Source organism: Cylas formicarius, unplaced genomic scaffold (genome assembly GCF_029955315.1).
Source record: "Cylas formicarius isolate icCylForm1 unplaced genomic scaffold, icCylForm1.1 PGA_scaffold_9__14_contigs__length_23061073, whole genome shotgun sequence".
Classification (NCBI taxonomy): domain Eukaryota; kingdom Metazoa; phylum Arthropoda; class Insecta; order Coleoptera; family Brentidae; genus Cylas; species Cylas formicarius.
The window spans coordinates 12,443,609-12,464,646 of record NW_026844365.1 but is presented as its reverse complement, the minus strand read 5'-3'; the positions used below and the strand labels follow the sequence as shown (position 1 = coordinate 12,464,646).

Below are 21,038 nucleotides of genomic sequence, written 5' to 3'. Positions count from 1 at the left end.
TAGTTATCTAGCGCTCTACGAGGTCAACTCTTCGAGCAACTCTTCAGTGGACCTCTGCTCGGTCTTAAACTTCTCCATATAGTAATCCGGCACGGTCCACTCCAGCAAAATCTGGATGTTCCTCTTTAACTTTTCAGCAATCGACAGTCCGTCCTCGGCGCAGGGTTTCCTGCCCGAATTCTCGATCGAATCCACCAGGATGTCGTCGATCAGCCTCTTGTTGAACCCCAGCTCGTCGAGTCGCTCCCTGGTCGATATCTTCTTCAGCAAGACGGCCAACAGGAGCCGCATCTTTTGCAAAGACATCGGCGGCTCTACTTTCGGGTCGTGACCTTTAGACGTATCGCCTTTTTTCTTTTGCTTGCACCGCGTCTCGTGACCCTCGAGCTCGCTCTTCGTCTTGTAGAAGCCCCTGCACGAACCGCAGCAGTACGGCTTGTCACTCTTGTGGATGCATACCATGTGCTTCTTCAAGTGCGGTAGCTGTGCGAACCCCGTGTTACACACTGCGCACTGGAACGGCTTTTCTCCGGTGTGCCTCCTGGTGTGGAGCTTGAGCGCGGTAGAGTGCGCGAACGCTTTCCAGCACACCTGGCAGCGGTAAGGTTTCTCGCCGCTGTGTATCCTCTGATGGACCGTTAAGTGCGATCTCTGCGCGAACCTCGCGCCGCAGTGCGCGCAGCCGTGCGGTTTTTCGTTCACGTGCGTTCTCATGTGCTGTTGCAGGTGTCCCTTGAAGTCTTTGTCGCACACGTCGCAGTGGAACGCTTTCACGTTCGAGTGGTAACAATTGAGGTGTTTCCTCAACGCGTCCCGTCTGAAGAACGATTTGCCGCAGATGTCGCATACGAACTGACGTATGTCGAGGTGTCGGTTCATGTGCAGCTTCAGGTTGGCGGAGCACGTGAAGCTCGCGTCGCACAAACGACAAACGTACGGTTTGTCTTTGGTGTGAACGCGCATGTGCTGCGCCAACTGGCCGCCGCGCGCGAACTTTTTGTCGCACACGTCACAATCGTACGGACGGTCGCCTGTGTGGACGCGCAGGTGCAGTCGCAACCTTTCCTTTATCGGGAAGTGTTTGTTGCAGTACTCGCACACGAACACCTCTTTGCTCTGCAGTCCTGGCGAGTGTTTGCAAGCGATGTGGTTCTTCAGGGAACCGCCCTGACGGAACCCGACGCCGCACTCGTTGCATACGTACGGTCGTTCGTCGGTATGCACCCTTTTGTGTTTCTTTAGGTCGTTGGTGCCCAGGAAGCGCTTGTCGCATACGTCGCAGCGATACTTGCGCGGTTTGTCGTCCGTCGAGAACGTCATATCGTTTTGGTTATCAATTGGTCGTGACTAGATCGACTCGTGTACGTAAAGGGGTATGTGGGTTACATGCAGAAATTGTATGGAGTTTTAAACGCCCGAAACCGAAGAGGTAACTAATTACGACTAAAGTGCTAAGTTACAGGTACGAGATAATGTCCCAACCACCAGGATATAGCCTAAATTAGTCTAGAGTTAATGGTGATGCGTGAAGGTCCATTTTGCAGCGTGCCAGAACCGTTTAGTTGACCGTGTGACCGTCACCACTCCTGCAAGATATTAATACCTGAACCAATGTTACCGATACGGAGTAAATGTTTCGATCGTTTTGATTTCGATTTGGAAGCGCTACTCTCTAGGTTTACTAGAGAGTTTTCGTTGTCTTTTCAAAGCCATTACCGATGGCCGCTATTTGACAACTTTGTCATTTTTGTTTTGGTACAATATTATTTTGTAGCACCTTTCGTTTATCATTATCTTTTAAAATTTAGGAAATTAAGCGAAGCAAAAAAATATAGCACAAAAAAATATCTATATTTTTTTACTAACGAATTTGATTTAACGTTCACATTAAGCGGATTGTACGGGTGCTCTTTTTACGATCTGTCAAATATCGATTAACGCTCCTAGAAGTCTGGCAGAGCGAGAAATCCCTCACGAAGAAAGACAGAAAGGAATGGAAGTTTGGTTGATATGCGCTTGAGCGGAATTGTTAAATAATAAGTCTATAATATATTCGCACTGTCACCAAAAAAGGAAAAAATCCCATTTTACGTAAATTTTTAATATTAACTCAATTGAGGCTTGTTTGAGTAACCCTCTAGATCAGAAATAATATTTTTATATATTTTCTAGATACAATGCTAGAGCATTTTCAGTTCAGCAACTATTGGCAACACCACTGTCAGTTGGAAGTATATTTGCCAAAATACCTTGTGTTAAACACCGTTTTTTGTGTAACTGTAAATCGGTCCTAAAATTCCTCATATTATAATGCATAGGTTGTTTGATTGCACAACATGACGATAGAATCGAGAAGAATTTCGGAGTGGAGGACAAGATATTTGGGACAAATCCAATAAATTTGTGCTAAAAACATCCCCATCATGTATTTAAATGTGCCAGTTTCGCGGGACAAATGAATTGTCATACTACATGCGGGCTCTGAAGCTGGTTGGGTAGATAACGCTTTGTTGCTTTCTGGAAAAGATGCCAAAGAAGCAAAGGTTGACTACCACGAAAAAATGACATGGTTTTCTGATAAATTGCTTCCCAATATGGTCGTGACGGACAACGCCAGCTACCATTCTCCACAAGCGGAGCAACATCGAATTCATCACCGACTAAGAAAGTCATTCGAATTTTTTTTGCTTGAAAATGTATTTTGAAAATTCCTACACAAAGAAGCAGTTATTATAAGTTCTTAAGAAGTAGAATGTAGACCATATCACTGCAATTTTTATCCGATATAACTGATATGGGGACAGCTGAAACCCAGTTTAAGAAGAAACAACACGTCGCCGAAATTTAGTCCTGGGGCAATAGAATTGATTACAAGTGAAGTAGAAACAATGTCTGCCTTTAGTCTGAAAAAATGTGTAGAACATGTCATTGAAGAAGAAAATGTTTACAGAATTCGATGTTATTTGGATGTAGAATAACTTTTTTATAAATATTCAAACATTGTTTTATAGCCAAATTCACTCCTTCATTTATATTTATAATAAACAATTAAAATAATGGATTTTTCACTGCGTGGACTTTTGTATCTGTATTGCATTCTAACACATGTATGTCCTTTCTCTTTTATACTCTTGTGACCAGCCTTCTAGGAGTATGTATTAATTCTATGGTTAATCGTTTTAATTTTGCATTACGACGAAAACTCTCTATTAATTAGTGAGGTTCCGGTATGCGGCAGCAATTGCGTCTAAATACTAGATACTATTACAGGCGAACTACGAGTAAATATCGGCGGATAACTCATTATAGTTTGCTTTACTGTGTTATAACCATTAAATCTAATCAAAATCATTTTAAATGGAAAAGTAAACATTAATAACGTTATCAGGTAAGTCGCCGTTACGATCATTTCAAAGAATTATACTCCACTGACTGGATAGGTGCGCCACTCACTGCATCCTATATAATAATAATATCCCTTTATTTATAAAAAAAAAATACAATTGTATGAACTATACTATAACCGGAGTATATTGCAAAACTATTAATTGACAAATATGCTTGTATGATATACCAGCAAATAACTTCTATTCATACAAAATATAATAGCAAAATTGAATATTTTGAGAAGCATATTGCCACTAGTGTTAAATTACTAAGCTTGCTTAATTAAAATCATTTCTTGGGAGAATTTCGATGGATTGGTCCCATGAAATACAAAAAATGAACTTAAATGTTTACCGCAATGTTTTCGACAAGATGTGTTTATTCAAACAAAACAAAATGACCCAAAGTTGCTTACCTCATGGAGTCGATACTTATTTTTAATTCATATTATATCAGCTATCAACATGCAACGTTCATTGCTCGACTTTTTTTCTAGATAAAAATTAGTAATCTGTTTCACTCTCATTATCTAAAGCATATATACCTAAGGTGTAATAAGAGATATTAACAATCGTAAACATAAACAAACCTACATTTCCCCAAAGCCGCTATCTAAATGTTTTCTTAATAGGGTCTAAAAGGGCTCGACGAAAACATAAAAATTGATAAAAAAATGTTATTGCTCGATGCAAATAGCTATTCGAATCTGAAGCAAAAATACGTTCCCCTTAAAATCTATCATTCATATTTCCGACACAACCCATCAAAGCCGATATGTTCTATTTTTAATCGCTTCAGGACAAAGGACATTATTTTGGCATCCAAATGATATCGCGAACAGATCAAGGACATATATTTTTATTCGAGTCGGTTACAAATCTGAACAATAACAGCCGAACAGATTAAATGCATTTAAATGATTATACGCCTAATATATCTCGCGTTCATGACCGCATTACGATATCAAAGTCAATTACGCTTAATCCTACGGAGGATAAAAATACAGTTACACCTTACCTTTTACCTTGCACTTCATTTTGAATAAATCGGGCTTTTTTCCAGCAGCACCCACCAAATATCGACAAACATTTTTTTATTATCACGGAGATTTCAACGTCAGAATATGATCAGAACATCTTGGCTGTGTCTGGTTAAAACACGAAAATCCCTAATTCGGCAATGGCGATCGTAAATTTCCAGAAGTGTTATTTTACTGCATTATGCAACGTATTATTCGTGTTAATAAGAAAAGCTGTAAATAAATGTGGATCCGATGTATTTTCGTAATCGCGAAAATTTGGCGCAGTGCGTTGGCTACACTGATGCAAGTTGCCGCCGAGAGGTTAGCGCTATAGGATTGTTGCGTGTTCTCCATTCTGTGATACGTGACGTAATTCGGCGGATAACCTGCTCAAACTTACAGGATATTACGGATAGGCAAAATAACAGATAAAACTCGGGGAAAGAATTTATTTCTCCATTTTCCGGTTATATAAAATAGCAACACAAGACAAGACAAAACAAAGAACTGAAAAAAAATTATTTTTCCTTAATAAGATCGTTATAATAAGCGGTAATGGCGATTAACTTGTTATTTATGAAATCCTGTTCAATTTCAACTTTTCCACCTGAACCGGTCACTTCGGCCAACTGAAACAGAAAAATTAACAGCTGAATACAATTTTTTTAACGGTGTGTACCTTAAATGTATTGCTATTTCTCGGTAAAAACGCTGCGACGTTACTAGTAATCCTCAACGCTGTCTCGTACAGCTTCGTGAATGCGACTGGTTGCAACATTTCTTCCAAATCGTAAACGCTTTGGTTCAAATAAGACGGACCGCCCCACGGCGGGCTCAAGAAAACGACATCAGCTTTCAAATTATCGGCCAGGTGAAAGAAATCGCCCACAATAAAATCGATTTTATGTTCTACGTTGTAAACTCTCGCGTTATTCCTCGCGAGTTCGATTTTCTTCGGGTCGATATCGATCGCGACAACTATAACGCAACCTAAATTATCGAATTACTCGCTCTTTTACGTAAATTACCGACCTTTGTTGCACGTCATGGCAAACTGGATCGCGTTGCCGCCCGCGCCGCAGAACGCGTCAACTATGACGTCGCAGCGACACCTCTCGGCCGCGTGTCGCGCTACCTTCTCCGGAGTGACCGAGTACCAACTTTCTAAAATAAAAACCCAACTTGAAATATTTACGCCACCGCTGCGAAATCGACGACGAAACCTTCGTCGAGCTTGATGCCCTCGTCGAACCTATTGAACAGCGAAAAACGTCTGTGCCAATACTTTTTCAGTTTGGCGTTTTCCCTGATCTCCGGTGGGTAACTGATCTTCTTTTTGCGCTTTTTCTTCTTGGCAGGCGCGCACCTGACCTCGTCCGATTTAGCCGCCGACGTTTCTTCCCCGGCAGAATAATCCGAACAGTCCGACAATATACTGTGCTCGATTTCGGGCTCTTCCGGTTCCGCCTCAACGGCGTTACCCTCGTCGTCGAAGTATGTATGTTTCGGTTTATTTGTCAATTTCAAGTGCCTGTTTTGCAATCTGATGTGCTTCATTTTGTAATCGACCTGGCCGGTAATTTTAGAACCGGCGTATTCGTTAAATTCCACCCCGATTAGGTTAAAAGCGGCATGGATCCTATTTCGACCCGCTTCGAAACTATCGCTCCTCTCTAATTCGCTGAAAATGATTTTTTATTTGCGGGACACACGCCCAACAAAACGCATATTTCTTTTACTAAAAAATTAAAGTATCCAAACTTGGTAATGCCGATTCGATTAAAGAAATATTTTTTCGACATTTAAGCGATAACTGCAGAGGTTTAAGTGTTTTTGCTACATTGAACGAAGTGGGCTCTATATTTTGACCACAGTGTTCCGTGAATTTGGCACAGAATCGAGCAGTAAGCTTTGGTGTTAAAAATGACAGATCTAGTTTTACAGGCCGCAAATCCATTTCGCGTAACTTTTGTTAAAAATGTTGTTAAAGTAACTTTTTAATATAAAAGTCAACAAAAGCTGCTTTTAAAAATATGCCATATTTAATTTCGTTTGGGGCAAATTAAGCGTATGTGATTTTATTTTGTGAAAAGTTTGAAAATTTTATGTGACGACACGAAATTCTGGTAAGTACCTACTGAACTTTATTTAGGACGTTGACGCATGCCCAGATTACATCGTGTTCCCTTCAAACCGGGATTATTGTTACTCTTGTGATATCGCGCTATCATTTTACAAAAATGACGGTTCTAGTTTTACTCGGCGCGAATAAATTTCGAGTGATTTAACTGTTTAAAAATGGCCGTGAAATCTCTGGGCAAGTGGAAACTTGAATTTTGCATGCCCGAAATATTTCGACAGTTTTTAATCTCGGACTGCATATTGGCTGTTGTTTTTGAGACCAATAAAATCCCGTAAAAATATACCTTCTTCGATTTGAATCCAAACTTTGCAATTTGGTGCGTTATTCGGTATGCAATTTTGGCCGTAATAACCGTGTAGTTGGCTTTGCAAGGAGAATCAAGAAGTAGGCTTTGCTTTTAAAAATATGACATAACTATGTTAGTTTCGGGCAAATTAAGGGTATGTAACTTGTGCTGTGAAGGGTTTGAAGATTTCAAGTGACGAAATTCTGGTAAGTACCCACAGAATTTTATTTATCATGTTGACGCATGTCCAGATTATATCGTTTTCTCTTCACACCGAGATTATTGTTACTATTGCGATATCTATCATCTTATAAAAATAACGGTTCGAGTTTCACTAGGCGCGAATTCATTTCGAGTGATTTATCTTTAAAAAAAGTGCCCGTGAAAACTCTCGGTAAGTGGAAACCTGAATTTTGTATGCCAGAAACCTTGCGGGACTATAAAATTTTCAATTTCGACGGTCTTTAATCTCGGACTGCATACGCTGTTGTTTCTGTTCCATCGATTTGAAACCAAATTTTGCAATTTCGTGCGTTATTCGGTATGTAATTTTGACAGTGTGTGCCGAACAAAAAATAATTATTTAATTATATAAAAGTCTTGGTGTCACGAAGTAGGCTCTGCTTTTAAAAACGACATGTCTACTTTCCCGTGCGGCGAATGAAGTGTATGTGATTTGTTTCGAAAAAGTGTGAAAATTTCAACGGAGGAAACGGTAAGTACCTACAGTAGTTAATTTTTAAGTTGGGGCGTGTCCAGATTATATAAATTTGAAATACCTTTTTCTCTTCAAACCGGAATTCCGGTTACTCCTGTGATATCCGGCGGCGCCGAACGATGTCGGCAAACCCATCGCGATCATCTCGGCGACTTCTTCGCCGTCGCGCGTTTCCTCTAGGTCGGACGCCGCCGACTCTTTACCTTCCGTCATGCTTAGCGTGTCCAGCAAGGTTCCGAGCGAAGTTACGGTTTCCGAATCGGCTATCGGCTTTCGTGCGGTAGTCGAGGTTATGTCGTCCAGTAAAAATTCCGTTATCTCTATCGTGCCGGCGTCGGACATAAACTTATTGTAGTGCAACATGTACTCTTGCTCGTAATGCATGCGCCATAGCTGGTTCCACTGGTTCTGGTGTTCCTCCCCGGATTCTTCCGAACTGACGGAACTCTGCACCGAGCTGACGGAGGAAAAACTGTCGGAACTCGAGCTACTGTTAATGTCCAACGAGGAGACGGTCATGCGGGTCACGTTGGTCATGGAATCGACGGTTCGCATGGAACCGCTAGCGTGAGATCCGCACCGCGAGCTGAGCAAGCGTTCCGCTTCGGTTTCGCAGTCGATGCTGAGCGGCGACAGCGGGTTCCAACCTTCGGAAATTTCGTTGCACAGTTTATCGTCGCTAGTGGATAGGTGCCGCGTTAGGATGGTGATTTTCGGGTTGGTTTCGAAACTTTTGATGTCTTTCTCGTCGAACGTGAACAGGTCTGATTTGATTGGCGCGCCGCTGCCGCTGCTGCCTGCAAAAGTCGAACGTTTAGATCGGCCGATGAGCAAACTCTGAATACGTGGACATTGATACCATTTTTGCCACATTTCAAATTTGTTCCTAGATCTCGTGAATATACCTTTAGAGAGTTTAATATGTATAACATTAAATTGGCAATTAATGAGTTTTTCCGGGCTGTTATTCCGTGATCTATTGGTCAGCGATCCTCTGAGGATGGCTGCTTTGGTGGCAAATCCAATAGACCACAGCCTAACAGCCCGAAAAAACTCATTAATGACATTACGGGCCGTGAAAGCACACCGAAGTATATGAAATTGGGAGCTTGAAAAAAACACATTCATTCATTTTGACACCTAAATACAGAGTTTATTAAAGGGGATATGCAAAAATTGTTTACATAACAGTTGTATGTTTTTTTTCTAAAAACAGAAATAGAAAAGAAAACATTGTTTACAAGTTTAGATGGCGTCCTGACACATATTAATAGTGTCACGATGACTAATTATAGTTTCTAGAAACACAATTTGTTTAAAAAATGCGTTATTCGGAAGATTAAAAACTTAATGACTAATTTTTCTTTTTTATTCAAACAATGTAACAACGTAAATAAACTCTACTTATTTCAAAATCAAGTTTTGTCAAGTTCAGAAAATAATAGAGAAAAAACATACAATTTCTATATAAAAGTTTCTACCGAACCCTTTTAGTAAACTCTGTACGGGGCGTCAAAATATACATGAAAACCCAGTACATACGTGCGCAAATGCCAAAGACGCAAGGTGTCATTTTCTTTAATAGCGCTTTTTAAATATAATCGAAATACTTTCTTGTTGTCTGTGGTAATAATGCGCGTGCTTTGGCCACAACTAGGCGAGTGAAGTAAGTGGACAACATAAAACATTATTGACAAAAAATGTGCGCCAATGATTTCATTTCATTCATTTACGAGACAAAAATAAAAACAATTTTATTGCAAGTCAATTGATCATAGAAAAAAATCCAAGAATAGTTAGGGCGAAATCAGAAACACCTAATGCTGTGAAATTTAAATAACTTTTAAAAAATTGTTTTAAGTTTTTTCACTCTTTTATTAATAGAATACTTCATTATTTAGTTGGTAAATCGTTTGTGAAACTCGTAGTCAGTGATAATGAACATAACATTATTTTTCCCACTGGCAGAAGGGTTTGTTTATGCGGGCATTGCTTCAATCATTTATCATTATTTCTGTACCTGATGACTGATGATCTGATTTCGATTGTTTGTTGCCGCTGTCGCTACCTAGAAATTAAAATTAAACTTCTCTTTTTACGGTTTAGTACTACAAAAACACACAAACACACACAATTGCAAGGATACAATTACCCGACAAGATCAACAGGCTCGCGTCCAAAGCGATATTCTGGCCGCCGTAACCCAAGTAACTGGGGTTGATGTAGGCACTGTACTTCGCTATCCACGATTCCCAAATGAGTTTCTCTCCGTTCCGCGACCAAAACTGTTGCCACTCCTGTTCGAAATCGGTTCGGACATACTCTGTGAGGTCGGCGCCACTGTCACACAACTTTATCTCTTTGACGGTGCTTGAATCTTGACTGTCTCTCAAACTGTCGTGCTCGTCTGTCGATACGGTGTCCGTGTGAGATGCTGAGCAGTAGCAGCTCTCGTGTTCGTTCTAAAACAGCGTCCGTGAGCGGCGACGAGAGGTTTTTATAAAACGCTCTTACGTCGAGCTTGGCTGCGCAAGCGGTTGGTTGGTCGTCGCCCTTTTGCGCAGCTTCGGTCCGAATTGGTTCGTCAGGTTCCTCGGGTTCGCTCAATTCGGGTACAGACTCGTTGCAAAAAGTGTTTTTATTTCTGCCCGGGAAAAAATACAAATATTAGGAAAAATATAAATATCTAGGAACTTACATAACTTCAGACCCAGACGAATATCACGAAATAATCAGAATCGAAATTGCGACGCAGTCTTTCTTAAGATTTAAAACACTATTCAGCGACAAAAATCTATGCCCTAAACCAAGATTAAAGTTTATCGAGTGCTACGTGTGGTCACAACTACTGCATGGAGTAGAGACTTGGACTCTCAAGGCTCAGACCATCAATGAACTAGAGTCTTTTGACATGTGGCTGTATCACAGAAATACCCTGGACTGATAGAATTATTAATAAGGAAGTGTTAAGAAGAATAGGTCAAGAAAGGGAATTAATGATTACAATCAAATCCTGGCTAAGAAACATCAAAGACTGGACTCAGATGATTGTAGCGTTGCAAAAGACAAAGACGCATTTAGAAAAATGGTCGCCAACCTCCGCTGGGGGACGGCACTGGAAGAAAAAATTATAGGCCAAGGTCACCAGGTTTTATCCCACCGCATATATAAAAAAACAAGCGTACAATGCGATTATTTATTTAACAAAATACAAAAACTTGCAATGAATGGTCTATTTCTTGAGTCGACTCTTTCTGAGTTTCTCCAACTGGCAGGCTTTCTTCCAACACTCGTTGTCCAACGTGTTTTTACCTTCGGATAGGCAAATTAGGCGGGCCAAAACCAAAAGGTGGTGCAGATCGTCCGCCGTCACCGCCCCCTCTTGTCTCATTTGCACGAACTCCTCTTGTATCAGTTCCTCAACGCCGCCGGAAATTTCGTATTCGGCGAGGCGAGCTCGCGTCAGGTAAGTCCTTATGTCGTTTAGCACGTCTGGTTTCAAGAAATGTCGGGCCGCTTCCAAGATCTCAGGGAACGTGTTTAAACACGACTCTTCCGGTGTTAGAACGATCTGGTAATCACAAGGTAGCATCGATTTTCCTTCAGAGAAAATCAAAAACGGGATGTCGCAATCATACTCCAAAGGATAGAAGTTGAAATCATAGATGACCCTTTGGTTCTTAATAGCCTCGGCGATAGCTTTGACGCTGTGGATACCGCTCGCATTCAGCTTGCCTTCCATTAATTTAGTCTCATCTAAAACAACCATGGTGTTTTTGCTTAACTGCAAGAGGCCGCTAGTTAATCTGTTGCATTCATAATCTTTCTTGGGAATGAAGGAAAGATTGTTCATATTTTCCAAGGTCATGGCCAAATACAGACTCTTGGGGACCAACATTTCTAAAAATGTATACACCTCAGGGACATAATTATTATGTTGAAACACAGGCACCTGCGAAATATTCAAGGTGAATTTTCCCAGCGGCATGCAATGCCTCCTTGAATATATTTCAGATATCAAATGACAAATCAAATATTCTGCCGCAAGGGTATCGCCCATCAGTAATTGGCTAAGTACTACTAACAAGTTTTTCTTGATAAGGTTCATTTGTGAAGAATCGAGGCTCGCCTGATTAGTTACTAAGGGATTGTTGTGCAACATCTTGCGGAAATGGACGGCGTGGATGCTCGGAACTAAAGAAGATGGCGGGTGATGCGTTTGAATCTCCATTTGATTTTCGATATCATCCCTGTCATATATTGACTCAATAAAAGGATTCATGCTCAAAAAACCGGCAAATTCAAACACGTCGTTTAACTTTACATTTTCCGAATCACTGTATAACCTTACATGGCAGGTTTTTCCTCTAGAACCGGGTATCGGAAAATTTAAAACGTGCTCCTGTGATATGGCTACAGAATTATCCGTGGGTTGCTTGCCCAATGACGATTTCTTCGGGCACTCGTTGACATTGGACGTCGTTTCATCAGTTTCCATATCATCATCCTCAAGTGGTCTCTTTTTAAAGCTGCTTGAATCAATTTCCGGACTTTTTATGACGTACTTTTGATATTCCAAATGTTCGACCCACTCGTTAATCCCGGGTGTAGATATTACAACGTACTTTTGTCGTTCGCTGGTAACATTCCTGTTGCTATCTAAATTAACTTCCTCGTTCTCGCCCGAAATGGCAAAGTCGCAATACTTGCCACTTTTTAAGTATTTTTTACCCTCGGTCTCATGGACGACCTCGAATTTTTCTAAATAATATTCGGGACCATGCATATCTTGTACCATTCCTCTGAATCGTACAAGAGCTCCGTCCTTAAAACTATGCTGCTCGTTGGCATTGAATAACGGTATTTGGTCCCAATTTTCGTCTCGCCGTATAATTTTCAGATATTCCGTTTCGTTGTCTAGCCATTGCTGCACGGAGCAATTCAAAAAATCCATGATTATTTACAAAATGTTCGTTTCGTAGGTTATAATTGGCGCTAAACCATAGAAAACGACTACCGGCAAGGTTGTATGTCGAAAACGATTCTTCTTCTTCGGTTGCGGACTCCTTATGCTGACGTAACTGACGGGCCAAAGTAATAATAGAATCATACAAGAAATTGAACTTTTGGATGGCAAATACAATTTTCGGGTAGCAAATTTAATGAAAAAAGTCACTATTACTTAATAATTTTTAATGTAACCAAAGTGGATCGATTCCTATATGAATAACAAAAACGGTACCTTAAAATTAAGCCTTATTCTAACATTTACGAAATCAAATATCGGTTTGATGCACAGCCAATTCAGCGACTCGTTTCGAATGTGGTTCACATCTCGAAACTGGATAAATTAAAGTTCAACAGCTCGTTCCTGGCTTGAAAGTAGGCCGTGTCGGTAACGTCACCAGGGTCGGGCACAAATGGCGGTGTAATGAACAACAAATTCTCCCACTCTATATGCTTGAACGCGTCCATTTCCATTACTTCTGTAGCCGTGGGTCTTTTATCCGCATCATGAGTAAGCAGCCTTTCTATAGCGTCGACCACGGAATCCGACAAAGCCTCATCTTGGGTGGGCCACTCGATATTGCGTTCCAAAATGTTTTTGAACACTTGTTGCGGCGTTTCGTCGTTGAACGGCGGTATACCGGTGACGAATTCGTAGAAACATACCCCCAGTGCCCACCAATCGACCGCGTGATTATGACCTTTGCGCAACAGTAATTCAGGGGCCAGATAATCGGGGGTGCCCAGAATCCTCTGGTCCGAACTCCACTGACCCCGCTTAACAGACTTAGGGGTTCTGTAAGGGGTGTGCAGGGTTTTTGGAGTCATGAAATCCGATTCGATAGGGCTCACGACGTTGCAAGGATTTTCCATTTCCAAACCCTTGTCTTCATTTACCAAGTCAAACCTTGTGGATTTTACTTTGGCGTTTTTGTTAATCGAAACGGGCGTGGAAAACGTGACGCCTTTCGGTGGACTGACAGAATCGATCCGCAATATTTCCATTTCGCCGGTGAGACCCGTTTTCACATAAGTCTTGGTAGAGCGATTCGGTGATGGGGATCTACATTTTCTCTTCCTTTCATCGCGGCCTTTGTAATAAAGGCCCAATCGGCTGGGTATTTTACGACTTAACGGAGAAGATACGTTCGCGTTATCGGCACCATTGTCGTCGAGATGCAAGCTCGAGGTAGCCGTATAGTAGGTGCTGCTCTCGTTCTGAGCAGTTAGGAACATTACACCAGATACATTCGGCAAGCATTTTTTGCTAACTTCTATCGAGGAGTTCAATTCCAATGTTGTGTGTTTGCCCAACGTGGAAGTGTGGTTCAAATGTAAAACGGAACTGTCCATCTCGCTAGAAAACGAGTCTGGAAGAAACTCACTGTGATCATTATTGTTGCTAACGCGGGGATATTTGGAATTGCCCGAGCCGAAACTAAAATGCGAGGTGAGACTCAAAAGTTGTCCAGGAGTGCGGGTGCAAAGGTTGGGGGTCGAATTATCAAAGTCGGCAATTTCCAAGTCACGCGATATGTGCACCTTCGATAAGCCAAAATCGGTAAGTTTCACGTGACCCTCTTTGGACAGCAGCATATTGTCTGGTTTAATGTCGCGGTGGATGATGTTATGGCGGTGCAAGTATTGCAAAGCCAAACACACTTCGGCCACGTAAAACGACGCCATAGATTCGTCGAAGAAACCGTAGACGCTCAAAAGCGATTTAAGGTCCCCTCCAACCATATATTCCATAACTAAATATATCGACGATGACGTTTGAAGCGAATAATAGAGGTGCACGCAAAATGGACTTTTGGTGAGAGCTAAGGCGTTACGTTCGTTCACCACTTGACCTACCATATTTTTGTTAATCATCTCAGTCTTTTTCATCACTTTGATAGCATACATCACATCCATATTCGTCTTTTTAGCGCCGAGAAACACTTTTCCAAACGCACCCCTGCTTATCGGTTTAATTATGTAAAAGTCGTGAATATTCGGCAGTTTTGTCGATGTGTTTCCCGCACTTTCGCTCACTTCCGTGAACATTTCGAAATTATTAATCTATGTACGCCCGGAAAATAATTTTAATTCTCCGTCGAAATTTTCAACGTTCCTTTCATTTAAATAACTAACCTAGCAAATGTTTGACAGATGACTTTTACGTACCTTATGAAAACTCTAGTAAACAAACAACCCGTTTCCTGGATATCTTCTTTGGTTTTTAAACTTATTAGTGCTAGAATATCCCTCTGGAACTCGCACATCATCACAATTTTATTGTTTTAATGCATTATCGTGCATTTATTCGGCAAAACTAAGCGTAAAAACAATAGATGTTTTACATGGTTTTTGTCTTGGCAGCACTGCCGCTTGACATAAAAATCTATACCCCATTTTAATAATCAAAAGCAAAATGACTGAAAGTGTTACTGTTACTACTTATTAAACCTAGATATATTAAAACGTTTAAACTAGATGTAGATATATTAATTATTAATAACCACATCTAAGGGAGATATACATTTGAACTTTTGCTAAAGATCATGATTTAGTTTGAGAGATAGTGTAATAAATGTAGAGAAAAGTTACGTTTCTATAGGTCGGAAAGTACGATTAATGTTTTGAAGTAATTCAAAGGTCGAGGGTTTTATGTAAATGTTTATCGCGCTGGTGTTACTACGACTATTTGTCTATGGCCTAAAATTTTAATTTTGTTTGATATTGAATCAGTGATGCCAATGTATATTTTTTGTAGTTGCCAAAGTAGCATAGAACTTTTTTTGTTTTTTTTGAATGTTTATGTTTACTTTTAGGTGAGGTTATTTTTTAACGAAATTTCACTACGTTCCTTTATTGTTAACCCACAATGTCGCACTGGGAGCTTAAATCAAATAAAAACTTTGATAAAACTCAGAGATACAAAAGAAGACGCAGTAGTGGCGGTAGCACCGATCAACCTAAAGAACCTAAAATCGCCAATTTAAGTGCTATTATAGTAGACAGCGGGGCCTATTCGATTAAAATAGGTCATTCTACAGATCACACACCTGTAATTGTACCGAACTGTATTATGAAAGCGAAGTCGGAACGGAAGCGACTGTTCATAGGCAGCCAAATTAACGAATGTAGAGATTGTTCCGGCCTGTATTTTCTACTCCCTTGCGAGCGGGGTTATGTCACCCGTTGGGAAATTCAAAAGCCTATTTGGGATCATGTGTTTAGTAGAAACGTGTGCCCCATTAATGACAATCCAGTGGTCTTAACGCAGCCTCTTTTTAATTTCAAATCGATACAGGACTGCATAGATGAAATCTTTTTTGAAGAGTATGAAGTGGCGTCCTTGTTTCGTCTAAATCCCACGGATTTAGCTTGCCTAAGGTACACTCAAGAGTTAGGAAAAAGAAAGGAGGAGTCATGTCTTATAGTGGATACCGGATTCAGTTTTACTCACATTATACCATACATAAATGGTAATAAATATCTGAGGGGCATTAGAAGACTGAATGTTGGCGGTAAACTTTTAACTAACCATTTGAAGGATATTATTTCATATCGGCAGTATAATGTTATGGAAGAAACTTATGTTATTAACCAAGTGAAAGAGGACACTTGTTATGTGTGTATGGATATTAAAGACGAATTGGTGGAAGCATCAAAACCATTTAATGATAATAGAATAATGCGGAACTATGTATTACCTGATTTTAATAATATTCGTAGGGGTTTCATTCAAGAAGTGGAGAAGGAGGGTCAAAATCTAGATGAAAATTGTCAAATATTGAGGTTAAACAATGAACGTTTTGTGGTACCCGAAATTTTGTTTCATCCGTCCGATATTGGTATGAAGAGTATGGGAGTGGCGGAAGCCGCCATGAAATCTATATTTAGTTGCCCAAAAGACCACCAAGAAAAGTTAGCACGGAACATAGTATTAATAGGGGGTAGTTGTAATTTTCCCGGTTTCAAAGAAAGAATGTTTGCCGAACTGCGCTCATTGCTACCGGACCTTTGGCAGATTAATGTCCATCAGCCAGATGATCCAGTAACATACAGTTGGCAAGGTGGTGACGCATTGCTCAAAACTGCAGATTTTAATAGCTTCCTCGTGACTAGAGAAGAGTATGAAGAGCTGGGGTCCAGTATCATACAACAAAGGTTTAATAATTGGATGACTGACAATTCCCTGGAAGAAAAAGAGCAAAAGATCAAGAAAGAGCCCTTCAGTTACCTGGAGAAAGTCAAGTCCAGGAGTATATTTGGTAAACAGGAACCCAACGGTTCCGGTTTGGAATCGAAACAAAGCGATGCGGCGTGTTTCAGGCAACCGGATTTATTAGATGAGCCGAGCTCTTCCGGGTCGCCAGAGGGAGACGCGTTTAGTAACAACTCGGAAGAAATGTCTCGACACAGCGTTGCTAGTTCGGAAGTTGAAAATGCCAAAAGTAGTAGAAAAAAAAATGACATTGGGGAAACAGATAGTTTAGAACTGGGCGATGGCGAAGATTTGACCCAGTCGGTGGAACTTTTTCCGTTCGGTACCGATTCGTATCTATAGCATATGTTTGTTTGTGATGAGTGATAATTTTTCCATACTGTTATTAATTGAAATAAAACATTCACAAATAATTGCTAAAGAATTGATTTCGTTTATAGGATGCTAGAAGTCTATTCGCTGCTGGCTGTAAACCAACCTTTCAACCTTCGAGCAGTTCATTCATTCTGCCTGCTTAAGCCACAATTCAGCATTATTTTTGCACCAGTTAACAGTTTTGTGAAGTGTGGCTTGTGGGAAATGGCAATGAAATCCATTTTACAGTATTTAAATTGTAATCTAAAAGCAGGCGTTTTTTAGAGATGGAGCATTATTAAAACGATAAATTCAGATAGATTTTTGCAGTGTGGCTTCAATCTAGTAAAATGAAAGCCAGTCCCTAAGGGTCAATTAAATATTGTAAAAGTCTTTGTAGGCAAAAAAAACGACAGATCGTATTTTAAAAATCTTGTATTACTATTCAATACACACAAACTTCCATCTACATTAACTTTTATATGAAGAAAAGAAACTTTCTTAAATTTATAGAAATAAACTTTTTGTTCTCGTACTGAAACTACTTCTAGTACGAGTGTGATGCACAAAATTTATAAATAAAAATAGCTTTCCGTCGGGGGAGTTCAGATCTATATAACTAATTGATAATATAACTAAATACCCGCATGCAAACCAGACGCCGTTTTCAAATTTAGGAAAACGAGGTAAGCGTTTCAATTGCGGTCCTCATAAAGGAAGCACACCGGAACATAGTCCCCTTTAATGATATCTGGCGTGGTCGCAAAAAACAGCGTCCTCTGTCTTACACCGCCACGCATAAAGAAAATACTGCCCAGATATATATATAACAAAAATCAACTTTAATTTTAAATGAAAAACACTTATAATTATGTACAGCATGAAATACTTAGTACCAATTTTTGATGCCTTTGACTTTATTCTGCGTCATGGTACTGCACCCTAAAAAGCCAAACACCTAATTATTACAGGTCTTGTTCAACGAACGAGCTGCATTCCTAAATCGTGAGCAGCTAAACACAAATGACCTTATTCCAGCACCACAAAATCAACAAGAAACCTCACCTCTCTTTTCCGCTGTGCCGTTTGCTGAGTCGCCTGGCGCTTTGGTGCATGGCGAAGTCCAGTCTCTGCACCTGTTTCCTCTGCACTCTCAGCTCTTTGTTGTCAACCTTTTTGGCCCGCTCCACCTTGTCCATGAACTTTTTGATCAGATCCTTGCAGTCCATGTTCTCTTCAGGCTCCCAGGTATTGTCTGACGTGGGGTACCCCTTCCATGAAACGAGGAATTCCCGCTTCCCGTTCTTGTGGAAATAGACGTCCAATATGCGATCGACCTGCGTGGATAAATTAATGTACACAATTTTCAACGCCAACGCAGTAATTTACCTCAAAATCTTGGTTTTCGTCCCAAGTCTCCTCCTCTAATTCAACTGCCGCTTTGCCTTTCTTCTCTTTTTTCTTCTTCTCTGTCTTCCTTAGGCTTGTTTTATCGTTCTTTTTGTTTTTATATTCCTTTATGAGATCTGCGCAGTCCAGGGTGTCCTCCGGTTCCCACGTGTCGCTTTCTTCTGTGTACCCCTTCCATCGGATGAGATAGTGATGCACACCTTTCAGTGTCTTATCGCTGAGTATTGCTTCAACCTTTGACCAATGAGAATATTAGTACTGATTACATGTACCAGTCTCACCAACATTGTGCAAAAAAGCATTAAAATCACTTCAGGCAAGAGCTAATGTTTGTGCTTGGGGTGATGAAAAGGCAGAGCATGTATTATGTCAATGCCTGGTGATGAAAGTTGATCAGAGAGATCTGAGAATCCTACAAACGCAACGAAGGATTTAAGTGAAATCCAAGAATTTAATTAGGGGAACAAAGGATTCTTTTAAAAATATTGACTTCTAAAAGATTTGAAAAAATAATGAATGAATTTTCCCTGACTACCAACATATTGAGTAAATATAATGCTAATAACCAACACTGCGAGAAAAAAATGTGACAAATACGTCTTTCCGAAATTAAAAATTGCTGACTTCTCTGCTCTGTTTCTTAATGCGTGAGTTATGAATCATTTTGGAATTGTAAAATTTAGTAGTCTTGTACATATGATAATTCTCAAGGGCCCCGAGAGTGTCTTAGTGTGTAAAATTAGATTTATAGTTAATTTCCGGCAGTTGTTGGCAAACTTCGTTGTTTAAAATGGATGTTTTTCAATTTGTTGCTAAGAAATGGATTGTCAAACTGCACTTTATAAAAATGGGAAAATTATTATTCTCAATATGTTCAAAGCTTTAAGCTTTTCGTCACTAAAACTTAATATTCGGAGCTTCAAAAATCGATAAAATGTATATATACGTCTGGCGTTGGAGAGTCAACATTATACCAACTTGTGTACGAGGATAAACGCTGCCCCATCAGGTCACCCAAGAGAAGTACAAGAAGAAAATAAGCTGCAAAAAAAATAAGGAAGACTGTTAAATTTAGACTGTTACGAAATAATTAATTCACTCGGTTTTTGGGAAGCGAACTAGAGGAATCCATATGGTTGGTTCAAGGTATGTGACGATTTTGCCGCTCTCCTTTAATTGAGGCGTAGGCAAGGAACTATCACTTGGGGCTGATTTAACACAGTGGCGTTACGGTATTGTTCATATATTGATAATTATTCGGCGCTAAAAAACTTTAAATTATCTGCGACATTTGAGGGCAACCAAACATTTTCGAAGGGAAAACTGAATAAAATTTGGATAAATAAATAAAAGGGCCATTGGTAAAATTACTTTCTATTTTCATATTATTCTGATTTCACATGTTTCAATTTAAAATTATTGCGTTTATTATTTCAATAAAGTAGTAAGTTTACCACACTGGTCTTTCTGTATGTATGGATGTGTGTAGGGCTTAAAAAACTGAAATAAGGAAAACTAGCATTGCAATTTTCTCTGGCTCTGATTTTTCATATTCCCCTTCTAGTGGTGAATAGAAAATTCACTATATAAATTTTTAATTACATTTGATAAATATTTCATAGCTTTTCCCTGTTATTAGCACCGGTCCATATTTTAAAGCGGAACTTACCTCATACTCAGCATCATTATCTGAGTCTGCCAATGGATCTGCTTCTGCATTGTCTCGAGAGCCTTCCTATTGGAAATAAAAAAATAAACAAACTTTACAACCCCATTTTAAACAGTTCAGCGATCGAAAAACCCTTTCCCCCTATTTAACTGTTTACACTATCAATAAAAAAAAAGTCTACCAATAACCACCTCGAAGCTATGAATTCACATTAGATTTAAGACACAACAAAAACCACCTAGAGCGGCGTACCTCTTTGGTCTCAGTCGTACTGTTTGTGCCGTCTGCCTGGTTTCTGGCTTTTTTTCCTTTGCCAGATTTCCTGCTTTTCTTGTCCTGCGGCTCGTCGGCGTCATCATTTTGCTCAAGCGCAACACCGTTGCTTGGATCATCCAATTTTCCACTTTTTCTAGCGCTGCTTTTTCGTTTCATCGTTCCCTCTCGGATTGGTAACGGTAGGTGGACAACTTAATATATATATTTTTTTATAGACGCCACTTACGATCAACAAAACCTGACCAAGATACCAACAGAATATCACACCAACAAAACAAAAGTATTTAGCTGCGGGATGATATTCTAATAGGCACGACATCTTTGGACAAACACTGAAACCCAAAGGTGCAGTTTTCTTTATATCATTCCACGGACAGGCAGGTGATTAAGTCACTCTCCGATAGATGGTGCTGGCCATTGGATTTTGTAATAATTTTCTTGCTATTTGAGGTTCCCTTGTAAAGGGTGTATAACGTGCTAGCCCGTTCAGCAAGTTACGTTTCTTAACAACGTCGTAATATTTATAAAAAGTTTAAAAAAATTTTAATTTC

The 21,038-nt window shown here is 40.0% G+C and overlaps 6 protein-coding genes across 8 annotated transcripts; 1 reads left to right on the top strand and 5 right to left on the bottom strand.

Moving 5' to 3' along the window:
• On the bottom strand, positions 1–4,618 carry LOC132707371 (zinc finger protein 501-like). The gene is made up of 2 exons (XM_060679204.1): positions 4,405–4,618; positions 1–1,586 (listed from the first exon to the last, which is right to left on the bottom strand). The coding sequence occupies exon 2, from the start codon at positions 1,318–1,320 to the stop codon at positions 16–18; it is 1,305 nt and encodes a 434-aa protein (XP_060535187.1). The 5' UTR covers positions 1,321–1,586; positions 4,405–4,618; the 3' UTR covers positions 1–15.
• A 230-nt stretch (positions 4,619–4,848) lies between these two features.
• On the bottom strand, positions 4,849–14,965 carry LOC132706978 (uncharacterized). 2 transcript variants are annotated; one of them, XM_060678576.1, is made up of 9 exons: positions 14,732–14,965; positions 10,070–10,199; positions 9,708–10,017; positions 9,576–9,623; positions 7,617–8,352; positions 5,632–6,089; positions 5,441–5,572; positions 5,088–5,386; positions 4,849–5,037 (listed from the first exon to the last, which is right to left on the bottom strand). In XM_060678576.1, the coding sequence occupies exons 1-9, from the start codon at positions 14,830–14,832 to the stop codon at positions 4,927–4,929; spliced, it is 2,325 nt and encodes a 774-aa protein (XP_060534559.1). In that variant the 5' UTR covers positions 14,833–14,965; the 3' UTR covers positions 4,849–4,926. The 2 variants fall into 2 exon arrangements, with proteins under 2 accessions (XP_060534559.1, XP_060534560.1); XM_060678577.1 differs by lacking the exon at positions 9,576–9,623.
• LOC132707310 (mini-chromosome maintenance complex-binding protein) lies at positions 10,750–12,543 on the bottom strand. Its single transcript, XM_060679110.1, has one exon. The coding sequence runs from the start codon at positions 12,507–12,509 to the stop codon at positions 10,788–10,790; it is 1,722 nt and encodes a 573-aa protein (XP_060535093.1). The 5' UTR covers positions 12,510–12,543; the 3' UTR covers positions 10,750–10,787.
• Positions 12,770–14,706, bottom strand: LOC132706980 (serine/threonine-protein kinase greatwall). The gene has a single exon (XM_060678579.1). It carries the CDS (start codon positions 14,609–14,611, stop codon positions 12,884–12,886), a length of 1,728 nt encoding a protein of 575 aa, XP_060534562.1. The 5' UTR covers positions 14,612–14,706; the 3' UTR covers positions 12,770–12,883.
• LOC132706981 (actin-related protein 6) lies at positions 14,260–17,175 on the top strand. 2 transcript variants are annotated; one of them, XM_060678580.1, is made up of 2 exons: positions 14,260–14,378; positions 15,379–17,175. In XM_060678580.1, the coding sequence occupies exon 2, from the start codon at positions 15,432–15,434 to the stop codon at positions 17,118–17,120; it is 1,689 nt and encodes a 562-aa protein (XP_060534563.1). In that variant the 5' UTR covers positions 14,260–14,378; positions 15,379–15,431; the 3' UTR covers positions 17,121–17,175. The 2 variants fall into 2 exon arrangements, with proteins under 2 accessions (XP_060534563.1, XP_060534564.1); XM_060678581.1 differs by lacking the exon at positions 14,260–14,378 and adding an exon at positions 15,190–15,328.
• Positions 17,176–17,569: 394 nt separating this feature from the next.
• Positions 17,570–20,770, bottom strand: LOC132707258 (heterochromatin protein 1-like). Its single transcript, XM_060679042.1, has 5 exons — positions 20,464–20,770; positions 20,212–20,277; positions 18,522–18,776; positions 18,198–18,469; positions 17,570–18,074 (listed from the first exon to the last, which is right to left on the bottom strand). The coding sequence occupies exons 1-5, from the start codon at positions 20,641–20,643 to the stop codon at positions 18,050–18,052; spliced, it is 798 nt and encodes a 265-aa protein (XP_060535025.1). The 5' UTR covers positions 20,644–20,770; the 3' UTR covers positions 17,570–18,049.
• Positions 20,771–21,038: the final 268 nt, after the last annotated feature.

Excerpts from the sequence above, each read along its gene's own strand:
- LOC132706981 (XM_060678580.1), top strand. The coding sequence starts at position 15,432 with ATGTCGCACTGGGAGCTTAAATCAAATAAAAACTTTGATAAAACTCAG.
- LOC132707371 (XM_060679204.1), bottom strand. The coding sequence starts at position 1,320 with ATGACGTTCTCGACGGACGACAAACCGCGCAAGTATCGCTGCGACGTA.
- LOC132706980 (XM_060678579.1), bottom strand. The coding sequence starts at position 14,611 with ATGTTCACGGAAGTGAGCGAAAGTGCGGGAAACACATCGACAAAACTG.
- LOC132707310 (XM_060679110.1), bottom strand. The coding sequence starts at position 12,509 with ATGGATTTTTTGAATTGCTCCGTGCAGCAATGGCTAGACAACGAAACG.
- LOC132706978 (XM_060678576.1), bottom strand. The coding sequence starts at position 14,832 with ATGATGTGCGAGTTCCAGAGGGATATTCTAGCACTAATAAGTTTAAAA. Across the intron at positions 10,018-10,069 it reads CTTGCGCAGCCAAGCTCGAC|AACGAACACGAGAGCTGCTA; the intron begins GTAAGAGCGTTT and ends ACGCTGTTTTAG. Across the intron at positions 8,353-9,575 it reads ATCAGATCATCAGTCATCAG|GCAGCAGCGGCAGCGGCGCG; the intron begins GTACAGAAATAA and ends CGACTTTTGCAG.
- LOC132707258 (XM_060679042.1), bottom strand. The coding sequence starts at position 20,643 with ATGAAACGAAAAAGCAGCGCTAGAAAAAGTGGAAAATTGGATGATCCA. Across the intron at positions 20,278-20,463 it reads GTACGACTGAGACCAAAGAG|GAAGGCTCTCGAGACAATGC; the intron begins GTACGCCGCTCT and ends TATTTCCAATAG. Across the intron at positions 18,470-18,521 it reads ACGAAAACCAAGATTTTGAG|GTCGATCGCATATTGGACGT; the intron begins GTAAATTACTGC and ends TTATCCACGCAG.